Genomic DNA, 14,794 nt, shown 5'->3' with positions numbered 1-14,794 from the left:
CTCAGTCACGCCGAACTGTCCATCAGGCTTCACTTCCTCTCGTAGAGTCGGACAGAAGAGCGCTTCCCACAGGCGCTGCTTGATCCTGCGGCCCGGTACAAGGCTGTAGGGCTTGGCCTGTCCGGAGGGACTTTAAGTTCAAGTTCAAGTTCAAGAGGTTTTATTGTCATTTCAGCTATATACAAGTACACAACAAAAACGAGACAATGTTCCTCCAGGACCATGGTGCAACCTGAAAACAACAGTGCAACAGACAACATGCTACAGTGCTGGTTTAGTACAGTACTCTAGCAGCAAGTAGGATAATGTGCAAGACTGCAACAGGAGTGCATAGTTTAATTGTGTGATGTTTGACTTCAGCACTAGTCCAATGCAAAACAATGTGTGAGTGTGTGTATAGATATGTATATATGTATGTATGTATGTAGGTATGTACGTGTGTGTGTTTGTGTGTGTGTGTGTGTGTGTGTGTGTGTGTGTGTGTGTGTGTGTGTGTGTGTGTGTGTGTGTGTGTGTGACTGTCTATAAGCATGTATAAAAGTGCCCATTTTGGAATCTGAATTGGAATTGGAGTTAGCCAGAGTTCAGGAGTCTAATGGCTTCTGGGAAGAAGCTGTTGCACAGTCTGGAGGTACGGGACTGGATGCTGCGGTACCTTCTTCCAGATGGCAAAAGGGTGAACAGTTCATGTGAGGGGTGTGTGGGGTCTTTCACAATGTTGGTGGCTTTCCGGATGCAGCGTGTTAGGTAGATGTTCGTGATGGAGGGAAGAGAGACCTCAATGATCTTCTCAGCTGTTCTCACTATTCTTTGGAGGGTCTTGCGGTCAAAGGTGGTGCAGTTCCCAAACCAGGTAATGATGCAGCTGCTTTTGGCCAATGTTTTTTTTAAAAAGGGATAAGGAGATACCAGAAAAGAAAAGCAAATAATAGAGGAAGATGGCATGGGATGGAGGGATGGAGGGATGATAAAAGACAGGGGTAGCAATGGATAATTATTCTATTCCCTCAGCTATTTAACTAATTCTGAAGTCTGCATTTTTATTTTCTATTTGAATGTTAACTTCACAACTAGCTGATTGGGGATTTAGGAATGACACTAGCGTTGATTTTGATTCTAGCCACAGTTCTAGTAATAAGCAGAGTTACAACTCTGCATGCAAAGTCACTGAACTTTTGACTGTTAATTCTGTAGTAAGCATAATGCAAAAAATACAACAACATATTTTGTTGTGATTGAAAAACTTACATGTCCTAAATGCATGTGTCGTAAATACATTGACATTAGTATTTTTAATTAATTTCTAACATTCGGAGACATTCAGAGGTGTTTCTATTAGGCCCAGAGTCAGCTAGGTCCCCACTCTATAATAACTCAATGAACCTCAATGGTCTCCCAATCACATCTTATCTAACGGTTAAAGATCTTGGAGTTATGGATCCCACCCTCTCGTTCGAAGGTCATGTAAATAAATAATGTTTCTTGGACTGCCTTTCTCCATTTTTAAATTGACTTTATTAAGAAAATTCAATTCAATTCAATACAAACACTCCATCACAAAAACCTCACAAACAATATCTACCAGAGGACACAGACTACCTTCACTCTATACATTAATAATTAACAACACAATTTACATCTGTAAATTAGGTATACATCATCCATTTATATGTCCAAAAGAGTCCAGGGAATTTTTCCTCTCATATCAAACGTCTTCAACCTTTTTAACTCACACACAATCTGTTTAAAAACTATTTCTGCAGGTATTATACATTGCTCAATAACCATCTTACATCATGTTTTCCAAATCTTCGAATTTGTCACACAAACAATCATCCAATAAAGGTCCTTCACATTCTCAGTCAAATTCTCATTAAACATTCCATACCTAATACTTTTCCTGTTACGATCCCATTTAAACCCAATACCTTTCATTTTCTCCCAAATTTCAATAGTCCTTGTGCACTGCAGCAATAAATGTTCTATCGTTTCATCGGCTATGCAATTATACATCGGACATTCCTTTGTTGTAACAAAACAACTCCATTTGACTATACATCGTACAGGCAGTCTTCCAACAGATATAAGCCATGCAGTATCTCGAACATTTTCCGAGATACTTTTAGACTTTTAGACAAATATATTACATGTACATACATCTACATTTCAGTCGATCAAAATGTTTCACGTACTTGTAACCGCAACTTTATGTTACAGCGGTCATATCAGAGATTTACCAATATAAAACGCAACAGGTGTCTTGTTCTGTAATAGAACATTTTAACATTTATATCCATATTACACTCCAGAAATCAATTCAAGACTGTAGAGTCGTCGTACCAATTGACGTAAACTCAATATAAACCGCTGACTTAATTTAATGAACAGTATTAAGATAATGAGTGCGTACAGCGAGTCTTGTCTTACTGATGCCTGTTCTAACTGAACATAGGCAGACTCCTGCATGCTGACTGGTCTAGTCACCAAACACCTGCAGCTATGGCAGCTCGTAGCAGACAAACAGGACAGTCGTTTATTCAAATGATCTACACTGACAACAGTTCTGAAATGTTACCCCTGCTGACATCAGAATTAATAAGATTCAAGTTCAGCAAGTGTAAGCGCATTTGACAATGGGACAGAGACAGAGCAGGACGAAAATCCACCCTCTGCCGACTGAACAAGAGCGGCGGAGGATGAGCAATGACTGGCCCATTAGACCAATCTTGAAGCGGATAGATTTCTGGGCAGAACGTGACCAAAGCTGGAGGTTCGCAGCACGAAGATCAGGCACTTCTACAATTAATACTCCAAGAGGCCTAATAAGAACACCTGTGGAGGAAAACGCCATTATTCCGGGTGCCATGTTGACCTTTCCATCAGTACCGTCAAAAACCAACAACTTCACGGTATCTTCAACCACGTATTTTGACTGGTACCTACATGGTGCAGAGATTTGTGAGCAGAACCGCACCCTGGTCGCCTGGAACAACGGAGGAAATTCGAGTCCCGCACCTGATTTTAAAACGGACACCTCTCCATGAAGATTATGAAAACGCCCGCATGTACAGTTCTTTAAAAATAAACAAATAGCAAACAACACACGACCCATTGTGTTTGATTTTATGATGTATATGTACTGAACAGACATAAACAGCCTGTGTATTGTGAAAATACATGTATGTGTCTTCTACAGCAATTACTGTGCCGTGCACACTTTAAGTTTGGCATGAAGTGTTTGCTTTTTCCAAAGCAAGTAGTATTAAATTACTACTGTAGAATAAATTGTAGAATAAATTTCTACAATTTTTGTAGAATTCTACAATTTTCTACAATTTTTGTAGAATAAATTTCTACAAAAAATAAACTGTAGAATAAATTTCACAAAGACATGGACTTCTCGGTTGACCGTAGAAAGATGTTTTTTTTGTATTCAATTTCTTTAATGCGAATCGTATGTAGGTTACCACTGCTCAGCTTCACCAATGTCAAGGTAAGACCTCAAAAGGACGCAGAAAATTATTTTAATAACAGCTTCTGCTGATTTATTATAACTGTATGACACTGTTTGAGTGTACGTACCGACTGAAAACAAACTCAAATTATTGGAGACACTCTTACTGCGTCTCCACATTGAAACATATCAGTTAGTTAGCTAGGCTGGCTAACTAGTTTAGCTTTATTAGCTAGCTAAGCTAATGGCGAAGAGGATTACGTTAAAGAACCCCCGGTCTACAGTTGTGCACATACAGGAAAATTAATGAATAGCATGGTAATACGCATTTATTGGAACAGTTATGTAGCTAATATGCACTGTACTTTAAGAATATTGGATGTGATAGTGATTTATTTGAGTATGCCAGTGTGGATTCTCCCGCGGGCCCGCTAGGGGGCGAAGTGCAGCATAAAGTTAGCCCTAAGATGCAGTAACCGTTAGTGAGCAAAGATAGCCATCAAGCTAGGATAGCTAACGTTAGCTAGTTAACTATTCATCCCATTAAATCACGCTTTTAATACTGTAAATGCTGTAATGCTGTAAATAATTGTATATTTCTTCATTTATACATTTTGTAGCAGAATTATGATCGTAGCTAGTCCATGCTAGAAGCCACTGAACCAACGCTTAGCTTCCAGCTCATAGCTGCCCCCAAACAACTCCACGTACACATCAGCTAAAATAAGCCTCTTTTATTCCATGATGTCTAAAGGTATCGGCGATCAAATCATTCTTATGGCTGCATAAGTTTCACCAAACGGCGTCAAACTATTTATCTGCCTGACGGAAACGCAGTTTGACAGTTCAGACCTTTAAATGGTTAAACTGTTAAATGGTGCTGTTTTTTAACTTCTGTCAAATTTTTAATGGTTGTACAGGACAATTACGATGGAAATTGAGGTGTACAAGCGCCACCTTGAACAGACCTATGAGTTGTGCGTGCCTGTCAGACCGCTGAGCAGTATGACATCCAGCACCAGAACCGACAGCTGCGAGCCCTGCTTTTCAACCACCAGCTCAGATGCAGCCAAGATGCGGACAAAGCATTCATTAAGGTGAGTAATTATTGTCAGTGGTTGTCTTAGAATGGTGCTGAAGTGCTTAAGATACTTTTTGGCGATTCCATAGCCAAGAATTCTCAAGGTCACAACAAGCTGCATTCCTGTTGGGTGTGAATGACAGTTGCTCCTTCCCGGTTGATACAAAGTGACGATAGAAAAAAAGGCTTACACGGAACTGGTACACTGTCCTTCAAGTGCATATAAGTGCATACAGTGTTTGAGCCTGCAATCCAGTTCATTACCCTGTCCAACAGGCTCCCAGGTTCCCCTCCACATCTTCCTTGTCAGAGATGAAAATTGATATAAAAAAAATGGGGAACAGTTGAAATGACTGAGCCAATACACTGCACATTTTACCTTGAATACTTTTGGTTCCTTTTTTGTTCCTGGCTACCATGCTTTTTTAAGCATTGATTATATCAAACACTGATTTATCTAAGATAAGCAAAGACCTGTTCTCTCTTGCTGCATTTTGTTGGGTTTTTTGTTTTTTTTTTCCAAATGAAGCTGTTGTTTTCATTTTTGGTGGGTTTCATACTATCCACACCAGCTTCCAGGTTTCTCTCCTTTTACATACCAAGCAATCAGCTTCCTTTCTCTTTGCTACAGAGCACCTCTTTTCTGTCCACACCTGCTTGGCTGGTAGCTCTCAGAAGCCTTGCCTTCCTCACCTGTGCTTTTCTGGTTGCGGTGGCCATATGTGGGTCTGGATGTGACTCTGGAGACACATCCTCTCTCCACAACAGCCCGCACACTCTCAGCGGGGGAATCATCCCACCCAAAGAAGCCCACCAAAGTGACATTGAAGCCAAAGCAAAGAGCATCACCAAAACTATGCAAATGTGGAATGACCTGGTGGGTATTCTGCCAGAGAGAGGCAATAGAGAATATCAAGCTGATCTGGTAGTCTGGAAGCAACCACCAGATGGCTGTTGCTTCTGTTGGCCTTTTGACTTCCATCAACATCTAATCAGGCAGTAAAAAGAAATGTTGTACTGGGAGGTAGTAAATCTTGCTAATCAGTACTTGTTTTTGGCCTGTGAAAATACAAACAAACAATACACATATTCAAACACTTCTGAACTACAATTGCTTATCAGGATTTACACAGGCTTATGTTCTTAATGCCTCTTTGCTTACAACTTCATCAAAGCGGTTTTGTTCTACAGTATGTGCAAAGTCTAATTTCCCACACAGTTCACATCAGTCTTGGTTCGTCCTGCTGGTTCTTCATGTCTGTGAATGTGAAAAATCTAACTTTTTTGCTTGGCTTCAAGCAGTGATCCTTTGATTGCATCAATCATGATTCATTTAGGATTACAACCAAGTGGTTCAATATCCAGCCAGAGGTGTACTCAAGTGAGGTAATAAAATGAAATTATTAATGTAATAATATGATGGCAGGAATTGTAAAAGACCAAATTAGGCTTCGGAAGTAAGCAGGAAGTGAGAATGAACAAATATGGCCTCTGTGGCAAGTCCGGGATTGAGACCAGGATACCACCTAAAGATACAATTTTAATAAAAAATGGTTTTGTAACTTGATGAAAATGTATAAAGATTGAACCCACCTGAGACTGTTAGACATTCTGTGGACAATACCTCGTCTGTATGCAACAATGAGCTCAGAATAAAGATGGCACTGGCTATTCCCTTCAATTAATTACTGCGTCTATATCTTTATTTTCTATTTAAAGTGTACTTGAGAAAAGGACTGGAATGTGGGAAAAATCTAGGAACCGCACAAGAATGTCTGGAGGTAAAAATTCAAGGCTGCATAGCCATACCTTAATGTGAGAGATCCTCCATTTCAGAGTCTGCTGTGTGAGAGTCCTGTGCCTTTTTTCTCTAGCTTGGAATAGGACTGTTGCTTCTGCTTCTTAAGGTTTTCAGTCAACAAGAACGGTGGCTCCACCTGCAATGAACCATGAGCTTGTCATATTGAACTGCACAAGACAGTAAATTAACTCTTGTATTCATTCTGTATGAAGTGCACCTCACTTGAGATGTCAGCCAAAGTTTAGCAGTAAATATGCTTATCTGCAGTTAAGTGTGTTGCTATTGATAGACATCTTCAGCTAAAAATAAATCTTCCTTGACCCTACTCCACCAAGCCCAGATACAACACAAACATGCATGTGCTGTAGTTGGCTTCAAAACATTCAATGAACTTGTCAGCAACATGGTCCAGATTCCTGCAGCATGTGACATGCGTCTGCACACATCCTGCCCCCACAGTCTCTGCCTGGCTCCCCCCACCCTCCTCCACCCCCAGTTTGCTCTCTCGTCCTGCCCACCAGCAGCTAATGTCTGCCTCCGCAGCGCAGCACCTCCCACTGTATGCTGCATGCTCCTCTGTGTGCCTGTGGTAAAACCTCGCCAAGTTTAGTGTTCTAGCCACTGCACTCCCCTCCCCAACTCACACATCAATCTCAGAGGCAGATGGATTCCTGCCTCCCAGCCGCATCCCAACTTTTTGACCTGTACACATACTTGGATAAATGTTCTCTGTGAATACAAAACAGCAACATTTGTCTAGTGTACCGGAGACCTCTTGGAAGTTTTGTAGACAGATGAGGTCGGGCTGTGCTAGCTGAGAGAGACGATATTTGAGCTTGAATCTGACTAGCACATGCACAGAAGCATAGGGTATTATGAAGGCTCTGCATGATATCGTGACCCAAGGTTGAGCTTACAGTAGGTGGCCATATTGCCTCATATCAAGGGCAGTGTACGTTGGAAGACCATAGCAGAGACGTGTGACCGAACTATGTGCACGAGCGCATAACATGCTGCATTCCTTGTTTTCTCCCATTTTTGAGTGAAGCTAATTGATAGTGCCATCTGTCATCTCCTTTTAGAAAGCCAGTGCAGTGCCTTGGCTGTTAATGTGAGTTGTTTTATCAAAGGAAAGAATTGAAAATGTGAGCGGTGATCTCCATGTAATACTTAGGCTTTAATGCCCTTTACCACTCATTCAGTGCTTGTCTGTGTTTATGTTTTCATTGTTACAGTGTGATTTTATTTAGGTGAAATTTGTTTTCAGTCTATCTGCAGTAGTGCACTTAAAGGGCCAGGAAGGTTAGTGGAACACATTTGCTCTGCCTCTGACCTCACAATTCCACTGTAACAACAGTGTTCAATTCCGTCATTTAAAAAAAAAAAAAAAAAACTTGGTTTGGTTTAAATTTGTTTAAAGATTTGTTTAAATTGTGTGTGCCAGTGTATGTGAGCGTGTTACAGTCTCTCTGACCCTCCACACCCATTAGTGCGTTCTTCCACTAGCTTCTCTCTCGTTCCTGCTTCAATATTCAAGGGAGGATTGAGATCCATTCAGGTAATTTTGCAGTCTTCAAAAAATGCATTGAAAGACATTCCAGTAGCTCAGTGGTGCACCTGCGCTCCACTCTGCTCCCCAGTTCGGAGGATGCCAGCACCTCTGTTTAGTCTTTTATGTTTAGTCTTTTTTAGTCTGTTTCTCTTTATTTCCTTTGGACTCCAGTGCTTTTTAATAATCTGTTTTGGACATGGTATGGCTGCTCCATTACCCAGGAGCCCATACAAAGGTTCATTTCTGCCTGCCTGCATAACTGCTGGAGGGAGGATTTTATGTCCAGAAAATGTTAAGATGGCAACAGCTCGGTGGGAGACAGTATGTGAGAATCACCTCTTAGGCTCATTTTACTGTTTCTCATGTAGAAGGAATTCCCTCACTATGTTCCCATTCTGAGCATCAAAGCCAACTGGGATGGGGGTTTGTCACATTCTGAATTCTAGCTCATGTCATATTTTGTCAGCATTGGCTTTGATAGACTCAGGTTATCAGTACAAATTTACATTCAAGATTAGTTGTCTTTTACATATATATCCCCTCTCCTGCAATCATGGCTAATTAGCTGCATCCGTCATTGTAATTGTTTAATTTTTCATGCTAGTTCATTCACCCTTGTATTAGTGCCATGCATGTGAAACAGACTCTTAAAAGGTTTTCTTTTTGTATCTTGCATGCCTAGCATAATAGGACATTCAAAATCCCTTGAAAATATTAAACTTTTTTTTTTTATGTATATATCTCCTCAACATTCCCAGTACAACTGCTGTAGAGTCCACGACTCAACTCTTGACTAAAGTCTTCACTCCGAGCGTCTGAGCCGGCTGCTGTGGCATACGCCACGCTGCTCTGTGACCCTCACTCTCCACTCCTCTCCTCTCCCAGCTTTTCCAGATCCCTCAGATGCAGACAGCCCAGCCTGCCATTCCAAGTAACAGCCCTTCCATTCGACCCGTGTCCAGCCAGCCCATCATGATGTTCCTGACGCCCATGCCCTTCACCTCATCCCAGACCACCCAGTACTACGTACTCCAGTATTACGTGCCCCAGGTACCCAGAGCAGAGAAAAGCGCCTGTGCAAATATGTACACAGTGTAGCAAATGGGTTGAAAATCTGTCTATAAACAGGTTGGCCAGCAATAAATAAACTGCTCCTAATATGTGTAGATAAAAATATGTTTTATCTTGGAAGCAGAAATGAGAAGTTCTAGTTTAGTTTTTTTTTCAGTGTAAAAACTAAATGTTTTTGTATTTTTTGTTTGTTTACTGCTTCGAATATCTCTTTTAGGAGTGTCCTATATGAATGGCCATGTCTGGTGCTAGGCCCTTTACCTCTGCTGTTCTGTTTCATTCTCAGTATCGCCACAGTGGCCTTCCCTACGTGGGACATCCCCAGCAGTACTCCGTCCAGCCCACAGGACCCAGTACATTCTACCCTGGGCTCTTTCCTGCAGACTGCCCACTAGCATATGGTGAGTTTGGACTTCCCTTTCTCTACCCCCACCTGGGAAACACACATGCGTGCTCTCACCGATAAAGAGACCTTTCTTCTGGGTATTCCCGCTTGCTGAAACTGTTTTTTCTTTTGCTCTCTTACTGAAACAAGTGCTTTTTTTGGTCACCACTAGTGGCAGGGCCTTCATACTATCCTGGCCAGACCATATACACCAAATCTCCATCCATAATAGTGCATACAGCTCAGCAGCCTCCACCCACTAAGAGGGTAAAGAAAACAGTGAGTATTCCCCATGCCTCAGAGGTGAAATTAATTTAATTGTAGCTTGACTTAATAGATGCAATAACTTGCTGTTTGCTAAGATCCGTATCCGAGACCCTAACCAGGATGGCAAGGATATCACAGAGGAGATCATGTCAGGAGTAGGCATTAGCCAGAACACAAGCCCACCAGTGGGACGTCCCTGCACTACCCTTACTGCTCCACAGGTAAGCCATTCAGTCCCACAGCCCGAGCCCCTGATCGGCTGCAGACTGCTGCTTCGCGTGATCCACTCCACAGGTCAAAGTACTCTCTCATCTAGTCCTCCCTCATAATGAGCTCTGAGCTGATTGTTTGGTTGTTTGGCTGGCTTTCATTGTCTTGTCCTGTTAAAAGCATCATACAATCAGCAACAAAATCTGATGGTGTAGTTTGATTTCCGGCCATTCTCTCTTCCTTCTTCAGTGATTCGGTCGCACCGTTGACCCTCCTCTGTCATATTTGACTTGTTCCAGTAGCTTGTGTGATTGTGGCTGTTCTGATTTCAGAAGGCTTCTCAGATGTGTTTTGATGTTCCGACTTGCCGTGCCTATTCTTTCGTCTGCCTCCATCTTAGTTCTCCCTCACAGCCACTCGAATCCTCCTGATCTTCCCTCGTGTTCCCTCTACACAGACAGCCCACATAAAGGCCCTGTAAGAAGGATTCAGCCAAACCCTGAGCACCTCAGCTCCTCTGAGGAAAGGCCTCTCTGTAAAGGGAACACTCACTACTGCGCTGTTGCACTTACTTTGTGTCCTCTTTCCCTAAATGTTAACAGTGTTCCTCTTTCCTCTCTTTCTCTATTTCTCCTGCCCATTTATTTAAGCACCCCATGCTTGTCTGCTGTCTCTTGCTGTCTTTGTGTCTTCACCCTCCACACACACACACATTTTGTGCCTTTGCAGCTGGATCTTTTGCCCTCTTGTGCTTTCTCATTTCCTCTCTCTCTCTCTCTTTGCCTCTTGCTCTACTCACTTCTCTAATTATGCTGTGCTGTGCTGTGCTGTGCTGTGCTCACCCCCCCACCCTCGTTGCCATTCCCCTTCTTCTGCATGTGTGTGCAGTATCTCTCTCTCTCTCTCTCTCTCTCTCTCTCTCTCTCTCTCTCTCCATCTTTTCTGTCTTTTGCTAGTTTTTATGTCCACACCCTCATTATCCTCACATTTTATACCTCAAATCCCAGCAGCTGAACAGCCAGGTAGCAGAGCAGGGGAATGTCAGTGTCGGCCTGGCCCTGGAGGCCCACTGTCTGGCGAAGGTTGCAAGTCCAGCAGCCGGAGAGGCGGTTGCCTCAGGCACGCTGACGCCCTCATTGCCTTCCAGCACTGCTGCTCCTTCAGGCCTCACTCTCCCAGGCCAGGCTGTTATAGAGGCAGTCCAGGCCTGTGGAGCCTCCACTGGGGCAGAGCTGAAAGAGACTGGGAAGGATCCAGAGGTCTTGCTGGAGGATAAAGTGGGGCCCATCTTACAGTCCAAGCTTAGGCAAAGCTTGAGTCAAGGTAAATAACCACATGCATGACATGCTATGTTAGAACACTAAAAAGACACCAGACTGATTTGTTATGTTTTACAGCTATTAGTTTATCCAACACCTGGAAGAAGCCAAAAGAGGACACTCCTGTGGGGCAGGCCCAGTGTCCTGACAGAGAGGTGATTCCTCTCTCCAGGTGCTCACTGTACCCCTCTCTGCATGCAGAGCCAGAGCTGAAGGATGGGAAGAGGCAGTATGATAGAGACTTCCTTTCGGCCTTCCAGTTCATGCCTGCCTGCATGCAGAAGCCAGAGGGGCTTCCTCCCATCTCTGATGTGGTACTGGACAAGGTTAGCCTGCTAAAACATTGGCCTTAGGGGACCTTTAAAACCATTCCATGGAGAGGGGCTGATGGACTTCGACTTGACTCTGTTGTTTTCTAGATCAAACAAAACAAGCTGCCCCTGCAGCAGGTGGACCCTCGCCTTATCGCCAGAGACCCAGGCTTCAACCCAGCCTCTGCAGACTTCAGCAGGGCAATTCCTGGAGGCAGGGGTGCACCGGTGGGTCTCTCCGCTCGTCCCTTCTCTTCTGTCACAAATTAATGAGCGCCTGGTCATCTTATGTGACCGAGGTCTTTGTGACATTGTTACCGCCCATAATAAAGAGCACCCATTCGTTGCTTCAGCTGCTCAGTGTAGGCCCGAGACAGCCGTCTCCCCGCAAGATCATCACCAACGTGTCCATGAACGACGAGGTGCAGCTGAAGAAGGCCGAGAATGCCTGGAAACCTGGCAGGAAAAGGGAGAACACCCAGAACCCCGAGACCCAGAAAACTCAGGTCAGCACCTCACTCCGCCATGCCCTGTTTTCAGATTTCAGAGTCACAGCCTGTTATGGTTGGCTTGAAAGCTACTTATTTTTTTTTGCGATATGCTCTTCAAGAATTGGATATTTAAATTATAGAGTCGTTGTTTAATTGGGTGGGTGTGGGGAGTGTGCACGAATGTAGCTATGCAGGGGGACATTGGTTTCTAGTGTAAACAGGGGGTGTGATGATACTGAGGGCCAGATCTTGTGTGCTTGTTGTTCCTTTTGTTGATTGTGGTGTTGATTTTGGTGAGAGAGTATTGTAGATTATTGAAGTGAGGTGTTCAGACTTGAGTTAAAAAAGAGTAGTTTTGTTTTTGATGCATGCATAAAACTTTTGCCATTGCAATTCAGTAGTAAGTTTCTCTAGTGAGTAATGGTGCTTTCTTGTTTGTCAGTTCAGAAGTATGGTTTTCTTGGATTAATGGTGTATGCTTTGGAGGCCCTCTCTGTCCCAGTGATTGCTGATGTGTCTCCTAGCAGACACTGCGGGAGATGAGGACCGAAGGATATTTAGAGAGTGTGATAAAAGGTTGGCAGCTTCCTGCCAAAAATGTTTTATGGGTGTACTGTGCCATATGGCATGCATAGTTATCTACGGTGTTATGTGTGAACAGTAGTGTATTCTGTGGATGATCTTGTATATATTATAGGTTAGCGCCCAGTGGTTGTGTTTAAAATATTCTTGCAAATTTGTGCGCAATTCAGCATTGGGAGAGATTGACAGATCTTCATTGCATTGTCTGGTCGGTAGGGTTATTATTGGATCAGATTTGGTTATTATGTATATATTATTTTGTTTGTAGGAGTTATATGTTGATTAAATCTGAAATTCTTGTAGGTAGTTCTAATGGGTTTTCTTTTAATTTGAATTTGGAGCACATGAGGGGTTTTAGTTGATAAGATTTGATAAACTGTTTGCTGCCGGTGCTACGCTTTTCGGAAAGTGTGATTGATGTATGATGCCTTTATCGGTCTATATAGTAAAGCTGAGTGATTTTTGTTCATGACAAAGTTCCAAATGGCAGAGTAAATATTTGGTGAAAGTGAGGAGTTAGTCATTATGTGGAAGAACTGCTGAATTTAACAAAAGATTGGGTTCTTTGTAATGGAAAGCTTAGTTGGTAGTCTGTTTTCCTCTCCAGGAGCTTTTCCAGAAGGTGCGCAGTATCTTGAACAAACTGACACCACAGATGTTTAACCAGCTGATGAAGCAGGTGATGGACCTCACCATCGACACGGAGGAGCGCCTCAAAGGCGTGGTTGACCTGGTTTTTGAAAAAGCCATCGATGAGCCCAGCTTCTCTATGGCCTATGGCAATATGTGCAGCTGCCTGGCTATGGTGAGTAACATGTTCCCATACATTGCTGCTGAAGTTCCCTACAAAAGCAAATGCCACACAGAAGTGAACTCTGTTTGAACCACTCTAAACGGACATGGAGCTTTAATCAGCTTCTGTTTAGTAACAGAACTCTCAACACTATCTTATACCCAAGTGTTTCTCCTACATGTCTTTCCTGTGTAGTTAAAAGTGCCCATGGCAGACAAGCCCACCAGCACTGTGAGTTTCCAAAAGCTGCTGCTGAACCGCTGTCAGAAGGAGTTTGAGAAGGACAAGGTCAACAATGATGTTTTGGAGAAGCTGCGGCACCAGCTGGAAGCGGCCACTTCAGTAAGCAGCACTCCTGTCTAGTTTACCCGACTCACCAACCCACAGATCAGGAGAAAGGGGACTGAAATCGGCAGCAGTGCTGGGAGGCGGCCAGGTCGTTATCGGGTCCAAACGCGCTGTTTCTTGCTTTTGTCTTTGTTCTGGTTACTCCTCGCAAGGCCAGCGAGCGGGAGAGGCTGGAGGAGGATCTGGAGGAGGCGAAGGACAAGGCCCACAGGAGGTCCATCGGCAACATCAAGTTCATCGGGGAGCTGTTCAAGCTGCGCATGCTGTCGGAGGCCATCATGCACGACTGCGTGGTCAAATTATTCATGAACCACAACGAGGAGAGCCTGGAGCATCTGTGCCACTTCCTCACAGCCATCGGCAAAGACCTGGACTTGGAGAAGGCCAGGGTAAGCAGGCCGCGGGCCTGGTCTGGATTGATTTAATATTCTCAGCAGATGCTCAGCACTTGCATCGGATTATCTTTAATATGTCATGTAAAGGTTTTCGGTGCATGTGTAGATGAGTGCTAGTCTGCAGTGCAGCGTCTGTGCACATTTTTCCGGATTTTGTCCATGATGTGTTTTTCACAGCAAGTACTTTACACAACAAAACTGAATGAAGATGTTTTGAATATTGTATCTTGACTGTCCATTTTGTCTCTGGTAGGAACAACAGTTGTAATGTTGACAGTTCAGTCACCACCTAGTGTGACAGTTATTTGTGTTTCATTTTCCTGGTCTTTTTTATTGTATATTTTTTTCTCCATGCACGCTTTTAACCAAAAAACAAGCATGTTGAAATGTTGTCTATAAAAGTTTTGCTGTCAGTGTTTTCTGTTGCTTGCCTGTTGCCTGCACTCTGACTACAGGGTAGCCAACTAATTAGGATCATCATCTATAGTGCGACTAGCATGCTGCGCTGATATCAGTGTATTATTAGGCCTTGGCAATGATTTTAAAAGTGTCCAAGTTCATGTTGTTTAGTGAAGTTGTCAGTGTGGTTGTTAGCTCTGCTCCTACTGCAGCTGACAAAATGAAAGGCTTTTATTCAGGACTGGTCAGCTGTTAGAAGGTTTTGCTCTCACAGCCTCCTCCACGTTTGCCGCCTCCTGCTGCTGCACCCTGGATTCCCCAAAGCCAAGTGCAGC

At 43.3% G+C, this 14,794-nt stretch overlaps 2 protein-coding genes across 2 annotated transcripts; both read left to right on the top strand.

The window, feature by feature from the left end:
• Window positions 1-2,943: 2,943 nt before the first annotated feature.
• Window positions 2,944-10,144, top strand: LOC145659393 (eukaryotic translation initiation factor 4 gamma 3-like). The gene is made up of 5 exons (XM_081721913.1): window positions 2,944-2,958; window positions 8,774-8,938; window positions 9,246-9,360; window positions 9,517-9,623; window positions 9,707-10,144. Exons 1-5 carry the CDS (start codon window positions 2,944-2,946, stop codon window positions 9,938-9,940), a joined length of 636 nt encoding a protein of 211 aa, XP_081578039.1. The 3' UTR covers window positions 9,941-10,144.
• A 669-nt stretch (window positions 10,145-10,813) lies between these two features.
• LOC145659392 (eukaryotic translation initiation factor 4 gamma 3-like) lies at window positions 10,814-14,223 on the top strand (the record flags this gene model as incomplete). Its single annotated transcript, XM_081721912.1, has 6 exons — window positions 10,814-11,144; window positions 11,342-11,466; window positions 11,560-11,679; window positions 11,805-11,957; window positions 13,132-13,329; window positions 14,167-14,223. Coding segments are annotated over 6 exons (984 nt in total), but the record flags the coding sequence as incomplete, so codon positions are not given.
• Between the last annotated feature and the right edge of the window lie 571 nt (window positions 14,224-14,794).

This window comes from Electrophorus electricus, chromosome 10, assembly GCF_041902795.1.
Source record: "Electrophorus electricus isolate QZ-2024a chromosome 10, ASM4190279v1, whole genome shotgun sequence".
Lineage (NCBI taxonomy): Eukaryota > Metazoa > Chordata > Actinopteri > Gymnotiformes > Gymnotidae > Electrophorus > Electrophorus electricus.
This window is presented reverse-complemented; position numbering and strand designations above follow the sequence as displayed.